The sequence below is a fragment of the Macrobrachium rosenbergii genome, chromosome 13 (assembly GCF_040412425.1).
Source record: "Macrobrachium rosenbergii isolate ZJJX-2024 chromosome 13, ASM4041242v1, whole genome shotgun sequence".
Lineage (NCBI taxonomy): Eukaryota > Metazoa > Arthropoda > Malacostraca > Decapoda > Palaemonidae > Macrobrachium > Macrobrachium rosenbergii.
The window spans coordinates 36,548,329-36,564,479 of record NC_089753.1 but is presented as its reverse complement, the minus strand read 5'-3'; the positions used below and the strand labels follow the sequence as shown (position 1 = coordinate 36,564,479).

At 39.8% G+C, this 16,151-nt stretch overlaps 1 protein-coding gene and 1 long non-coding RNA gene across 2 annotated transcripts in view; one reads left to right on the top strand and one right to left on the bottom strand.

Annotated features, from left to right (window-relative positions):
• LOC136844584 (uncharacterized) overlaps window positions 1-16,151 on the bottom strand; it is a 303,347-nt gene that overhangs the window by 200,596 nt on the left and 86,600 nt on the right. The window lies entirely within an intron of this gene.
• Window positions 11,142-14,691, top strand: LOC136845196 (hemocyanin B chain-like). The gene is made up of 3 exons (XM_067115233.1): window positions 11,142-11,280; window positions 12,461-13,984; window positions 14,112-14,691. Exons 1-3 carry the CDS (start codon window positions 11,235-11,237, stop codon window positions 14,531-14,533), a joined length of 1,992 nt encoding a protein of 663 aa, XP_066971334.1. The 5' UTR covers window positions 11,142-11,234; the 3' UTR covers window positions 14,534-14,691.

Sequence of the window (16,151 nt, the reverse complement as noted above, 5' to 3'; positions counted from 1 at the left end):
ATATATATATATATATATATATATATATATATATATATATATATATATATATAGTTATATACATTCGCATATTTAGAAAATTCGTCCCTTCAGCCCATTAGCTAGAAAATCAAATTTAATGGCGGATGGAGGAGACCTCCACTAGGAGGTGGACAATGCCGACGTCTTAAACCCTGCATTGTATGATTTTGGGGGAGAGAAAGTCGTTAAGGACAGAAAGGCCGCTCAAGACCATAATTGGGCTGCTATGCTGACCATAGTAGCCTCAGCTATAAGACCTATTTCCCTTTGACCTTTGTGCTGGCAGTCATTGCTTCTTCCAGATTGATTGATGTCCTTGTGCCCAGCCCTGGAAATCGAATGGGAGCATCCTGGCGACCCCGCTCGTCACTCCGTCAAGGTCCGCCAAAGCATCAAGTTCGTGCAGTCTCTCTCTCTTTTATACTAGCCATGTGTCGGAACTTCTGCAGCCGAAATTCATCTTTTGCAAGTGAGCTCCATGCACAGATGCAATAAAGTACATCTTAAAGTTGTAATTAATGCCAGATTCTTTCCCTTCTCATGAATTTCTCTCCATTTTCAGTATTTCCAACTTTTCATTCTCCTAAAACAAAGCCCCTTTGTTTCTCACAGCCTAGCATGCACATTTGCCCTCATCACTTGTTCCAAGCTTAAATTAAATGAGCTCTGTGATAATAATTAGGGCATTCCCACCATAGTGTTACCATGTGCTAATTAAATCTAATTGATAATTTCCTCCATCGTGCATGAGTAATTTCATATGGGAGAAAGTCATTAGATCTGAATGCTAACCTGGAATCCTGTTATCTGGTTCTTCAAGTGGTCTGCCCCTGCCCTTCTGAACCAAATAACCTTAGATGTTTAACTGGCATTTTGCTGCATGCAAGAGTCTTCTGACTATCAGTGGTCCAGGGGTGCTTGACACAGTCCCCATTTGCATTAATAAGCACTAAAACTTAGAATTATCAGCCAGTCTCAACAGAAGTGGTTTTCATTTGTGTGTCAAGCTCTTGCAGGGTGGTAGCCCTTTCAGATTTATTTATTCGCTAAGCATAGTCTTACTTCATTGCACATTGCATGTGAATTGTTTGCTGCTCAGTCAGCCATTTCATATTAATTTTCTGATCGCTCAGTTTGTAAATAAATTCAATTTAAAGTTACTTGACTGGTTTGAAAGGTAACCTCCCATTTCCTTGTTTAAATAGATGTGATATCATGGAAAGTCATCTCAGTCATTACATTTCTTGCACATATTCTGAGTGCTAGGTGTTGGCCCCTAATGCAAATTACATTTAAAATCAAATTTCACTCTTCCAACCGGCTCAGAATATAACAGTGTTGAACTCACCAGGTTTCTAATCAACTAGTAACGAGAACTAGCTTCACTATTACTAGACTAAGAAGGAAGACAAACTAAGGAATGATGTAATCAATAAAATAATTCAATTCCATTATTCTCAAGGCAAAATATAAAGAGTGACAGAACCGAAGCTAAAGATGACATGGTAAGGGTTACTATTATAATTGTTGTAATATTATGGATAAGTTAGGAACAAATAGGGAAGAAGTGTTCTAAAAAGAAGTGATTTGTAGCCAATTTCTAGGTTAGAATATCATATAAGATAAGGCCAGAGTGCCAAAAAAGTTCATAGGTTAGCGACGCAGAATAACTGCCCATGGAATTTCGCGTTGTGATTGCCGGTGTTAGCCGTGAACAATTAGCTAAGTGTGTTGTTCGAAAACATTTACGGCAGAGAAAGTGTACAATTCCTGTGTTAGTGAAGTGTAGTTTGAAAATTCGTGTTTGTTAAAATACATGTGACAACTACTAGCAGCTCAGCGCATGAGCGTTCCACCGTCTCACTCCCACAATTCCAAGACCACCATATCCAGTTCAGATTTACATTTGTTTTAAGTAAAGTAAAGGCATCACTGATGTGTTAAGTTAAATAATTCGATTCTGCATATCAGCACCAATAATTCAGTCAGAAAAGTTTAATGTTCTTTTCCTCAAATTTTAAATCACCATCGAGTGTTGTATCAGTTGTGTGACGTCATCAGTAGCCATCAGCCGTTTCTCTCACGAACATTCCGTTTCATTTCTCATCGTTCATTCGCCAAACAAAATTCCATTTCTCTTCGCCCCCTAACATAAAGCTTAACAAAATATTTTGCTAGTAATTTGAAAACCCTTTCCACAATGTAACTTGTCATGACGGGAGCGAGGTATTAAATTACGTTACTACCAAAAGTACATTTTTCGGAGAAAAGTAACTTAGCATAATTTTTCAAAACGTAATTTATCATAAGAAGGAATTAGACTAAATTAAATACCGCAACGAATACGTTCCAATACAAATACGCTCTCAGAGAGAGAGAGAGAGAAAAAAACTCTAATATTCTTCCATCATAGCAAGGGCAAAGTAAACTAACAAATGAGTATTGGAGAATAAACCCACTAATTCATAAAGCCAAGTACAATAAATTTACATTTTTTCATTTATACACAAAACTTTGATTTTTTAGATCCCCATCAATTTTTCCTTTTACTCATTCACACATAGTGCGTGAATTTGTATACGCACCCATGTTCACTGAATTGTCTCCAATATCTATTTCCATATTAAGTGCATCAGCCAGCGAAGTGAGCTCTCGTGCGTTTCACAGAATGAACGTACAACCATTTAATAACAGTTATTAACTGTCGTGCACGAGTGTGTTTCCATTATCCAAGACATGCATATACTGCATGCACCAAATCGCACATTGAGTGCAAAACCCAAAACCTTCCTTTCCTCACGTCAGGGGGCAGCCACTAGTTCTTAGAACTAGCCGCCCACGAGTGCAAGCCCAAGGGTTTCCCCTCCGACAGTGCCACTAATCTGAGGCACTGCCAATGACTAAGTTACTGAAGCACTTACCTTTTCACTTTCTCTTTTACTCATTACTCACACTCTCCCTTGGGCAGAGCGCCATTTCCTTCAGTGCTGTTTGGTTGCACTGCCTCTTAGCGTTGTTCCCCGGAACACACCGGCACCCTAGTGCCACCAAGACAGTCCTCACATACAAGCCACAGCATCTGTACCTGAGATACAGAGTGCCAACAACAGTGTATCCACCCATAAGGTTCATTATTCCATCAGGATTGCTCCATCAGTGTGACATTTGCACAACACATTCAGCCACAGTGCCACCTTATTGAAAAGGTGCCACACCACTGAAGCGTCACCCAAATCTGAGGGACACTTCCTCAATTCCAAAGTACGTCCAGTCAACCCAAGTAGACTCCCTTACCTACCAGAACCATGGCAACAGAACATTACAAAACCTTCATGGATCTGGGGATGGAGGCAGGTCTCGTGGGACCAGAACTCACCAAGTGGGTCAAGGAACAGATGGGCGACCTGGCCAAGCAAAAGAGGGACGAAAGAACAGAACAGCGGCTGTATGCTGAAGAACAGAGGCAGCTGGAAGATGCAAGAGGAGAAGACACCATGAATTAGCTCTCAAGGAAAGCGAACTAGCTCCCTCAAAGAAAGGGAGCTCGAGCTGGAGAAGGCAAGAAATGAAAGTCCTGAAGCTATGGCAATCCAACAAGCCTCCAACCCCACACCTGCTGCCCCAGATTCTCCAATCTCAAGCATTAATTCCCTAGTCCCCAAGTGGACTGAGGAAGAGCCAGAAGCATGGTTGGAGGAAATAGAGGCGCTCTTTGAAAACTACAACACCACAAAGACAGAGAAGGCTTAGTGCTTGCCAAGCACATGGAGGGAAAAGCTAAGGCAGCCCTCCGCTCACTGGAGAAGAGTCAAAGAGGCGACATGGTAGAAGTTCGTAGGGTCATAACGAAGGCCTACGAAATAACCCGGGAGAGAGGAGACAGTGGTTCTGAGGTCTTGCCAAGGAAGTCGGCTGGTCCTGTACTGAATGGGCCTGCCGCAAAACCCAGTCTAGTACCCGCTGGTTTAACTCCCTGTTGTGCATTACCTTCGAGGACCTATTCAATCAGACCATGCTGGAGGATCTTTTCCAATGTGTGCCTGGGCCCCTTAATGTGTATCTCAGTGATAAGTAGCCCATCACACTTATGGAAGCCTGCTGTATGGCCGATTCATGGGAAACCTACAACCAATCCCACAGCACATCTCATCCTACCACTCGGGTACCTCTCAGGCTCAACACGCCCAAAGAATGGACTGCTTAGCAAGCCTACGTGCACCCATTGTAAGAAGTTGGGGCACACTGAATCTGACTGCCGCTACAAGTTGGGCAACAATAAGCAGCCTACTACCAACAACCAGAACTCCTCTTTCTCTCCGTCCACTCAATCTTCTCCACCGGTAGTCACCATAGGGAAATCAGCCCATTCAAAGGGACCCTGCTGAGACTGTGGAACTCCAGGGCACTATACAGCCAGATATCCTGGTTGCCCAAAGCATATACCCTCTACCAAGCACATCAACCTGATTAGTACCATGACCTTACGGAGCTGTGCCACCAAATATATCTCACCTTGAGTGGGTGTGGACTCAGTCCGTCTCAGTGGCACCCCTGGATGGTTTTAGCTTACCATTGAGCCTGCCAGTTACAGTAGACACTGGCTCAGAGATTAGCCTGATTGACCGGGCCCAAGTGCCAGCCAGTGCCACTGTAGACGACAAGACCAGGTGGACAATGACTTGGATAGAGGGGCAGACCAAGACCATTCCCACAGTCGAGCTTCAGGTGACAACCCCCTTGGGGCATGCAACCTCACCGCATTGAAGTGGTGAACAAACTCAGGCATGGAGTGGAGTTCATATTGGGACGAGACCTCCTCTGGGGATGTCCTTCCCCAACGCCACTCTCTTGCCTGGCTACCTCCACCTGACCGGGACAGAGCCACCTTGACATGCATGCCACTGTCAGCCCTACCTTCCACTCACCAAGGTGTTCGACGGAAGGGGCACTCTTCGTGCAACACCAGGCCACATCCTCGATCCTCACAAAAGGATGGCCACCAAAAGTTTCCTCCCTCACCGCAAAGGGAAATCACCAGGTACCACTGCAAGACCTGTAATGTAACAGGGCACTCCCCAAATTGGGCGAGGTGTCCTAGCAAGCAAAATGCAGTAGACACCACCACCACCAGAACACTTCCAAGAGGTTCTGCCCTCCACCTAAGACAGGAATCTCTGTCTCACGCCACCTCAGGTACACTGAGGGGTTTTGCACCCCCGGGTCCCTCGTCAGTCACGCCTGACTCTAAAGCTCTGCCAGTGCCACTTGAGAGCCCTGAGCAGTGCCAAGCTCTGTCTATCTCGGACATAGCACCTCCACTAACCTTAACATCTGTGTCTGGCCCCGAGTTAATGCCAGTGCTGGATCCAAATCACTTACGGATCCTCTTACGAGAGATCCTCCAAACATCACTGAATTGATCATTGCCACTTGTGAGCCTCCGACCCCTGATGTTCCTTCTTCTCAATCACCTTCATCTGCTGATGATGAACCTCTGGCAGACCTGAACACTATACCTTCTCTGGTCGACCAGGAACTGTCTGGCAGGGATGCAGATGCTGGTTCTACCCTTATGATGGTTGTCGCAGCAGTCGAAGTAGGGAGCCTCCCCGCAGCTCCTAGGTCCCATTGGCACAGTGCCTTTTCCATTTCAGAGTGATCCTGGCATCTACCCAGAGGAGGTAGCCTGCGTGATCTCTGCCCAAGTAGACTAACATCTAACACCCTAGGCAATCTTGTAGTACTAACCCTGAAAATAACCTCATGATAAAACTGTCCAATACTCAAACTGGTACAAACCTGACTGCTTAACATAATTAACTCTTCCATAAGGAATTGCATAATCCATAATTAATTGCATTTAGTTAGGTCAGTGTCATTTAATTTAGTGCCAGGGCAGTAGGATAGTAGACCATGTCAACAAGACACATTTTCCATGCACCTGTTGCCTAGGAGTAGTGTTCTCCTGCCGTCAGAGACAGCCAGTAGAAGTATGTAGCTACCTTTGCATAGGCATTAGGCTCTGCTGTAGTATGTAAGTTAGCAAAACTAGTATTGAAGTTTATTCGAGTAAACTTTTCTGGCTGTGGTAACATGATTTTTTTTACTTCATGAGGAGCTTTATAAAAATGAAGGGTTTTATATAAATGAAGAGCTTTATAGAAATGAAGAGCTTTATAGAAATAATTACAAAAACAAACAACCTGGATGTATCCATATGTATGGAGAATTACTTACAATTTTGGAATTTCATCTCTTGAATATATTTGAAAATGACTAGGTAACACACTCATGATTTTCCTAATATATTGACTAAAAAAGAGAAAAGACTCGGGTGTTATGCAGATTCTAGGAGATAAAGCTCATGTGCCTGTTCTTTTGGCAATGCCAAATATTGAATTTTATATATATATATATATATATATATATATATATATATATATATTTTTTTTATATGTTTCCTGGTGCAGGTGGATCTTATGACTCCACAATTATTACTTTACTCGAAAATGGCCTTGTAAGATACCCAGGACATATAAAACACAAACAAAAAAAAAAAGTACACGGAGCGGAGGGCTCTTCACTAAGGGAAGTGCACGTGAAACACGTGGATATAAAAATAGTTATATTTGATAGCACACAAGGTCAAAAGGAAAATTAACTGAAAATACGGTAAATTACTGTCGTAGAAGTCCTCCCGAAGAGGGAGCTTAGGAATGCCAGGAACACGGACCAAGGATAATTCTGCTACAGGCGTCTTTCACATTTGTAGGGCGTAGGGATGACGGCGTCTTCTGCCGAGAAACACGATGTGGGAGCGTGGACAAATGGTAGCCTCCCTCTCCAAGGTATTTCTTCAAGTCGTAGATTGGGGCGGAAAAGGGCGCCCTTGGGATGATGAAAAGGCCGCCGTTTAATGTCAGCTCGCGTGTGGGAGACTTGCAATCCCCTTGCAGTCTTCTAAGGCCACGTGGAATGGAACACGGGGCACACAGGGCGGCGATGGGATCCACGTGGCGGCGAGCGGAAGAGGAGGGCAGGGCAAACAACCTGCAGAGACTTAACTTGTTCTCGGCTTAAACTAGCGACCGCGTGTGAGAGAGCTGTCCTGGCCCTGACCTTTTATTGCTTCCGGACAGGGGTAGGGGCGATGTCCTGACCCAGGTCGCCGACCCGGATATCATAGAAAACGATTTTCTTTCCCTGTACCAAAGAAAACAATGCAAAGCCAGTTTACTGTCCCCAAACTATTATATTCTCTGAGCCCTATACCCCGACCTTCAAAGGTTCAAACCAACCCAAAGCAAGAAAGGAGAACAGTTTCCTAGCGGATTTTATACTCTTTTACAATATATATATATATATATATATATATATATATATATATATATATATATATATATATATATATATATATATATAAAGTGAATGTTTGTATGTTTGTCAGGATGCTACAGAAATCCGAACCGCTTGACAGACCAAGACAAAATTTTGCGCTGCCTCTATGTCATCCCAGAAAGGTTTACAACTCAAAATCAAACCCCTACCCCGTGACAGGCATACAAACAGTAAAAAAGAAAACAATTGAAATTTTAGTTTTTACCAGTGCTGTCCCCCTTTTCACCAGTAACTTTATAGGAGTCACCAGCAGCGTGGGAGGAAATCCACCACCTTTTCTGTTGGTGACGTCATTAAACTCCTCTAACTGCAAACCCTATAATCAGTTTAGTGCATCCAAAAAATTAAAGAGATATGTTTGACTGTATTAGAACTACTTTCACTTAGTCATAAAGCAAAATAAAATTAACACTGAACACCCATATCGAAAAACGAAGTGAGTGTAGATGGGGTGGCGGTTTCGAGAACGACACACACACACACACTGGTTTTGAGTTTTCCGTTTTCTATTAGACCGTTCGCCTCTGGCTGGGCTTGTCGGGGATCTTAGTGGTCGGGGAGACCGGTGCCAACATGATGAGGAACAGTTCTAGAGAATATCCCGCGTATAAGTAATGCAACCACGAGGAATTCGAGAAATTTGGGGAAGAATGAAGCGAGCAGTAACAAATAAAGTAAACTTAGAATCGAGGAGAGGAAAATGAAAGGAATGGGAGAAAAAAAAATCAATGTTTAGTGATGATGTTTTTCTAATACACTATATCGAAGGTCTCTGAACGGGTGCAGTCACCTCTCGAAAGGCGAGCTTGGGAGTGAAAAACTGTAAAAAAAAAAAAAAAATTCATCTGGATATAGTACCAGTTATTTATAATGTTAAATGCCACAAACAACTAAAAACTACAAGAGTCACAACCATCAAGATATAAAAAAAATCCTACGTGATAAGTATCTGATTACTCAAACACACACACAGACACACATACACATAAAACCACTTACAGTCTGGCATTTAAAATCTACAGATCACAATATCCCTCAACACTAAGATTGTAAAGTACATGTATAAGTGCTTTATGGTCAGCTACGTTAAGTTATAGGCAGCATTTAAATGTTAGGTAGTCAACGAGAGAGAGAGAGAGAGAGAGAGAGAGAGAGAGAGAGAGAGAGAGAGAGAGAGAGAGAGAGAGAGAGAGAGAGTATAATTACATTAGATGGGGATGATTTAAAAGAGCTTTGGGAACAAAGCGTTGACACAGGGAAGTAAATTAAGAGAGAAAAGCTAAACCATGATACAGTACCTTCAAAGTTTGCTTAATATAGAAGATAGAAGAGAAGCTGATGTCAGTAGCACAGAAGAAGAAAGGGTGAGTGGAAGAATGAAGATGCCTGTGGAAGTGAAGACGATGCTGCTCAATTAGAAACCATTTCAAGATGGTGGTCCTACCCCTCTGGAGCCACACACAAACACTTCTCTCAGTCTAAATCGAAAATTTATTGAGGGGGAATTTTAGAGCTTTGGCCTCAGAATGTTTACAAAGAGAATGTGCTAAACATACTGTACAACCAACCCTGTTTTTTTAACGTTCTCTCCTACATAACTGTCATTATCCATATTAGATATCTGAACTTTAAAGTGAGAACATAACAATTAAGACCTATGCCATTTTGCCTGTAGATCTGAGAGCAACAAGAAATGCTACGTATACATACATATATATATATATATATATATATATATATATATATATATATATATATATATATATATATATATTGTTGTCTCCACTTTGAATTTTAATCTCCACTATCATCAATTTCAATTTGACAGAAACACAACCAAAATGGCGCATAATAATATATATAAATATAATAATAGTTATGTTGGAATAAAGGGGAAACTTATAGGTGCTAACAAACCTTATATGCAAATAATGTAACTCAAATCAGAAAAAATATCTTCAGAACTTAAGACGATACCTTTATGTTAGAGATCTATCATATTTACTTTCCACTAATGGTCGTTCTTGATCCCTTTCCATAAAAGCAGTGCATTTCTTGTCCGAAAAAGGAACCTCTAGCCCGTCCCCTGTCCCAGTACCAATTATAATATTTAATGCCATTTCGTACTGCACAACCAATATGTAATTTCAATTTTCAAGATCACTACCTTTTGCATCAACACTTTTCAAGATCACTACCCTTTGCATCAACACTTTTCAAGATCATTACCCTTTGCATCAACACTTTTCAAGATCACTACCCTTTGCATCAACACTTTTCCAGATCACTACCCTTTGCATCAACATTTTTCAAGATCACTACCCTTTGCATCAACACTTTTCAAGATCACTACCCTTTGCATCAACAGTTTTCCAGATCACTAGCCTTTGCATCAACAGTTTTCAGGATCACTACCCTTTGCATCAATACTTTTCAAGATCATTACCCTTGGCATCAACACTTTTCAAGCTCACCACCCTTTGCATCAACACTTTTCAAGATCACTACCCTTTGCATCAACACTTTTCAAGATCACTACCCTTTGCATCAACACTTTTCAGGATCACTACCCTTAGCATCAACAGTTCTCAAGATGAAACCCTTTGCATCAATACTTTTGAAGATCACTACCCTTTGCATCAATAGTTTTCAAGATCACTGCCCTTTGCATCAACAGTTCTCAAGATCAAACCCATTGCAACAACAGTTTTCAAGATCACTACCCTTTGCATCAATAGTTTTCAAGATCACTGCCCTTTGCATCAACAGTTCTCAAGATCACTACACTTTGTATTAACAATCAAACTTAAAAAAAAAAAAATCCACTTCAATTACCCAATTTCACGTAATCCCCATTCTCAAAATTATCTGCTCTTCATGAATATAAATTCTAATACAATCTAATCCTTAGACCTAAACAGTGAGAGCTAAGTTTCAGGAACAGTTTTCTAGCTAAACAGAGGCATAATAATAATGTTCACTTGATACACTTAGAACTTATGAAGCACTGATGATTTGATTCACTCTTTTGCTTCTTTTTTTTTTTAATTCTAACAGATGTCTTCACCCTTTCATGCCAGCTAGCCACACGGATTTAGGTCCAAAGAGTCTTGTCGCTTTTTAAAACGAACTGCAACTTTCCCTTCAGACGCAAATTATTTCATTAACAAAAAAATATATGTATATGTATATGTATATGTATATATATGCATACACACACACACACACACACACACACACACATATATATATATATATATATATATATATATATATATATATATATATATATTTTTTTTTTTTCATTGAAATAATTTGGGTTTCAAGGAAAATTCGCTGTTGGTTTTAAAAAGGGACAAGACTCTTTGGACCTAAATCCATATGGTTATTGACATGAAAGATGTATATATATATATATATATATATATATATATATATATATATGTGTGTGTGTGTGTGTGTGTGTGTGTGTGTGTGTGTGTGTGTGTGTGTGTGTGTGTGTGTACATCACTAACGATAATTTTTAACAAGTTTCTAAAATTAAAGTAACGTCTAATCTATACTAAATGTACCCAATATTTTTTGTGCCCTACCTATCTCTCATTACATATCTATATAACATATTCTTCAAGGACAAAAGACAACACTTGCTAGCAAAAAAAAGATACCTTGGTACACAATTTTTTCTTTTTATCAGATAACAGCAATGATCATAAACCACATTCGCAACACTTGGCCTCTGTTGTACTTTGACTCTTATTGCAACCCAGAAAGAGTATTTAAAGAGCAAGCAACTCTTCTCCAGCCACATCACAATGAAGGTGTTTGTCTTGTGCGCTCTGGTAGCCTTTGCTGCCGCCGGTGAGTATTAGTACAGGTTCTTTTTCATTTCGAGACATTTCTCGTTTTGACTATTGTTCACTAGTCTTCAGAAGCTGACTGGTACGTTGAGTAGTTAGAAAAAAACGTAAGTGTCATTAACTGTCTCATTTGGGATCTTAGTATTAACATCTACTACCAATTCATTTTAAAAATCTTGCCTTTTCTTATGTGAGGTCAGATGCCATACCCATTTTACAGAGGGACATTCTTGCAGTGACCAAATCAAGATTTATCTTCCTGGCACTGTGGGTGAATTACTGAAGCTTCCCACGGTCACAGTGGGCATAAATTTGTTTTTGACTATGCAGGCTGACGAGAGTCGCCTTTCATAATTGGCTGTTTTAAATTCTCAAGCGTATCTATTTTTCTTATCAAGCGTATCTATTTTTCTTATATGGTTTATTCTCCTGCATTTCGTTTTCCTTATTGGACCTTTGAGCTTGTAGCAATCTGCAGTGACTAAAGGTTGAGCCGGACTAGTAATCATAATAACAATCATTAATGACAGATGACATCTGTAACTCTCTCGCTTGTAGCTTCTTAGGTTGGTTTTAAATCATCCATAATGATTTATGTGACTGTTTTTTACAAAAATAACCATGCTTTATACATCTTAAAAATATCCATTGAGTCTATTTCACAAAAGATGATCAGAATCAAAGCATCACTGTTTGTGAAATTTCACTATAAGAAAATATATCTATAAATGTCAGTCCTTGGACACCTAAAGGTCTATCTCTTCAGTTCAGTAGTCATGCACACTATCATTAATATTTTTAAACCATCGAAAAATTGCTAAGAATCGACAACTATTTCACTGCACTAAGATTGACAACAACATTACGGTTGCACAGTTGCATATAAAGAAAACGTTTTGAATTACTGAATTCCAATGAACTATTAAAAAATAATTAAATGTCAGTTCTTCATACAATGAAAAGTTACTAAACATCAAAATGAAACCAGAAAAACTTACTATCATTTGGCTAGAAAACTTCTAGCTTAGGGAAGACTCATGGTACCATGGGAATCTGCTCCCAAAATTAATTTCTCCTGCTAGATAAAAAAAAATTTTGTGTACTGGGTGAAAACTGTGAAAAATTTTGATGTCTTGATATAATAGAATTTATTTTTACAATAAAATTTTTCTTCTACACAGATGTACCATTGGCCAAGAGACAACAGGATGTTAATCACCTGTTGTGGAATGTCTATGACCACCACCACTTTGATGACCTGAAAGGATATGCAGCATCTTTTGACCCTGTAGGAGATGTGTCGCAATATAAGGATGGTGGAGAAGCAGCAAGGCACCTAGTCCAGGAAGAGAAAGATCACAGACTCCTTGAACAGCATCACTGGTTCTCACTCTTCAACGAACGCCAAAGAGAGGAGGCCCTTATGCTCTTTGAAGTCTTCATGCAATGCAAGGAGTGGGACTGTGCTGTTAAAAATGCTGCATACTGGCGTGAGCATATGAATGAAGGAGAGTTTGTGTATGCCCTTTACACTGCTGTCATTCACTCTGATCTTGGACATGGCATTGTTCTCCCCCCACTCTACGAAGTTACCCCTCATCTGTTCACAAACAGCGAAGTTATCCAAAAAGCTTACACAGCTAAGATGACCAACACACCAGGTAAATTTGAGATGGAATTCACAGGTACAAAGAAAAATAAGGAACAACGTGTGGCCTACTTTGGAGAAGATATTGGAATGAACGTCCATCATGTCACTTGGCATATGGATTTCCCCTTCTGGTGGGAAGACAAATACGGACATCACTTGGACCGCAAGGGAGAACTCTTCTTCTGGGTTCATCATCAGCTCACTGTTCGCTTTGATTCTGAGCGTCTCTCCAACTATTTGGATATGGTAGATGAACTCCAATGGGAAAAACCAATAGAAGAAGGATTTGCCCCACACACTATCTACAAATATGGTGGTGAATTCCCTGCCCGTCCTGACCATATTCACTTTGAAGATGTTGATGGAGTAGCAAGAGTTCGTGACATGATTATCATGGAAAGTCGCATTCACGATGCAATTAGCCATGGATATATCACTGATAAGGATGGAAAGATTATTGACATCATGAATGACCAAGGCATCGACAAACTTGGTGATATCATTGAATCTTCTGTGTACAGTCCTAATGTCCAGTATTATGGAGCTCTCCACAACACGGCTCACATTATGCTTGGCCGTCAAGGTGATCCTCATGGAAAATACAACATGCCTCCAGGTGTTATGGAACACTTTGAAACAGCCACTCGTGATCCTACATTCTTCCGACTTCACAAATACATGGATAACATTTTCAAGGAACATAAATATAGTCTTCCTCCATACACTCATGAAGAACTAGACTTCCCTGGTGTCAACGTTGATAGCCTTAGCATTGATGGAGAACTTAAAACATATTTTGAGGACTATGAATTTGACCTTCGAAATGCTGTAGATTCTGCTGAAGGCATTCCCACAGTTGATTTAAAAGCCAGTGTTCATCGTCTCAACCACAATGACTTCTCCTTTGTTGCTGATGTCAACAATAACAATGGAAAAGAAGTTGTTGGTACTTTCCGCATCTACCTTTGTCCCCGCTTTGACAACAATGGAGAGCCGTTTGTTTTCAGTAACGGCAGCTGGCATTGTATTGAAATGGACAAATTCTGGAAGAAATGTACGTATGTTTCTTTAAAATTCTGGGATCTACTTTGTTTATATATGATACAAATATTTGTAATCTTATAGTCTGACATTAGGTTGCCTAACACAGTTTCTCAAATTAATACTCTTTTCTATTACAGTGTCTCCTGGAGGAAATCATGTCGTAAGGAAATCAAGGGACTCTTCTGTCACTGTTCCTGATGTGCCCAGCTTCCAGTCTCTCATGGATGCAGCTGACAGTGGTAGTTTTAGCAAGCCTGAATTCGAAAGGTCTTGCGGAATTCCCAACAGAATGCTTTTGCCTAAGGGTAAGAAGAACGGCATGGACTTTGCTCTCATTCTGGCAGTCACTGATGGAAGCTATGACCTAACACACTCGGATGTTGAATCCGAGCATGGAGGTACTCATGCTCAATGTGGTGCTCATGGAGAAACGTATCCAGACAAGCGCCCTATGGGATTCCCTATTGATCGTTACATTCCAGACAGACGAGTCTATGATGAAACTACCAACTTCAAGCTCGTTCACGTTAAAGTATACCATGATGACAGCCACCATTAACATTTGAAAACAGCATGATTCATTATTTTTGACAATGATACAAAACATTCAGTTATAAAGATCATAATGTAAAACATTTTGTTTAGGTCTTGAAACCTCAAAATTGATATTAGAAATTGGATAGCATAAAGCACAATAAAGATCTTGCATGACCAAAACTTTTTCATTTTGAACTCTACCTATTCTAATTAACATCGGCACATGTTTTTAACTTAATATAAGCTCTAAAACCTTGTCTTCTTTTATCGGAATTATTTTGTCAGTACTCCTCAATACACTAAGAAGGCCTTGTAACATAAGGATGCCTCAAAGATGCTTTCGCTATTTTGTAAAGTACCTACTGAGGAAACACGGAGTTACCTTGTTCGCTTTTAATGATGGGCTGGAGAATAAAATATCATGGTATAAATCATTTTAAATGAGGAAAAATACCTACTTGAAATTTATAAACCTGGATTTGTATATGACGAGACTTTTGATAACTGTAAACACATAAAAGATGAAAAACGAATTAAAGCACAAAATATTCTTGGCGAGCAAAAATAATGAAATACATCTAATCTTGTAAACTATTATGTAACAGGACAACTGATGATGTAATATGGAAACAACACTCCAAACAAAACATAACAAATGGATTAACTTATATAAACAAAACACATTGATTCTCACAAGTGAAAAATGTTCTTAGCTTTCCACTTCTCCTCACAGAGAAGAAAGACGGACTGGAAATACTGGTAAAAAGTTGTGCTTTCAAGAAATTCTATAGGACTTTGGACCTATATGATGAAACGTTTTGCCTAGAAGTGTCTCCAGCTAAGATTTCAGTCATCTCATGTTAAAGTCTTCTATCAGTTCTTATTTCTTCAATGCCAATTGCTACACTAGGTCATAATGTTACTGCTGTAACTAGAAAGAAAATCAGTCCTGCAAGATGAAACTGCAGTTCATCCTCTCACCCCTGTATAGATTACTTTTAATATTTGCTTTTCAAGGTTTTGCTTCGTCTTGCCTGTCCCTAGTTAGGACTGGTGTCATGCTTGGGGTGACTGTAAAAGGCGCTGTTTCTGCACTGTTCTATAGATGCTAAGACAGAATTCTCTTCCTCCTCCTCCTCCTCCTCCTCCTCTCAGGTGACCTTTAACAGATATCGGGCCACCAATTCTTCAGCCTATTTGGGGAGTCACCACTACCCAATTTGCATGGGTTTGGCACTATTTATTTACACATACTGGAAATTTTTGAATACTGTAGTGCATCTGTTTAACCTGCTCAAGAAACCTATGAACTATAAATATTTAGACAACAGCCTGCGAATTCTGTTGATGTCTACACACAACAAAATTCTTACTGTTGCAGAATATAAGATCCAGAAAATTTGGTACTGACATCATCTTTATTGACATGAATGAAGAGGATCCCATATCAAGTTAGTTCTACTTATCTATATATATATATATATATATATATATATATATATATATATATAAATGGATGTATGTATGTGTGTGTATGTTCCAGCATTACTCTGAAATGCATTGAGCAATTTCAACCAAACTTGGTATACATATGACTTACTATCTTTAAAAGACATCACTAGCACCAAAGGGCACCAAAG

Coding starts and splice junctions, on each gene's coding strand:
- LOC136845196 (XM_067115233.1), top strand. CDS start 11,235: ATGAAGGTGTTTGTCTTGTGCGCTCTGGTAGCCTTTGCTGCCGCCG. Junction 11,281..12,460: donor GGTAGCCTTTGCTGCCGCCG/GTGAGTATTAGT, acceptor TCTTCTACACAG/ATGTACCATTGGCCAAGAGA. Junction 13,985..14,111: donor GGACAAATTCTGGAAGAAAT/GTACGTATGTTT, acceptor TTTCTATTACAG/TGTCTCCTGGAGGAAATCAT.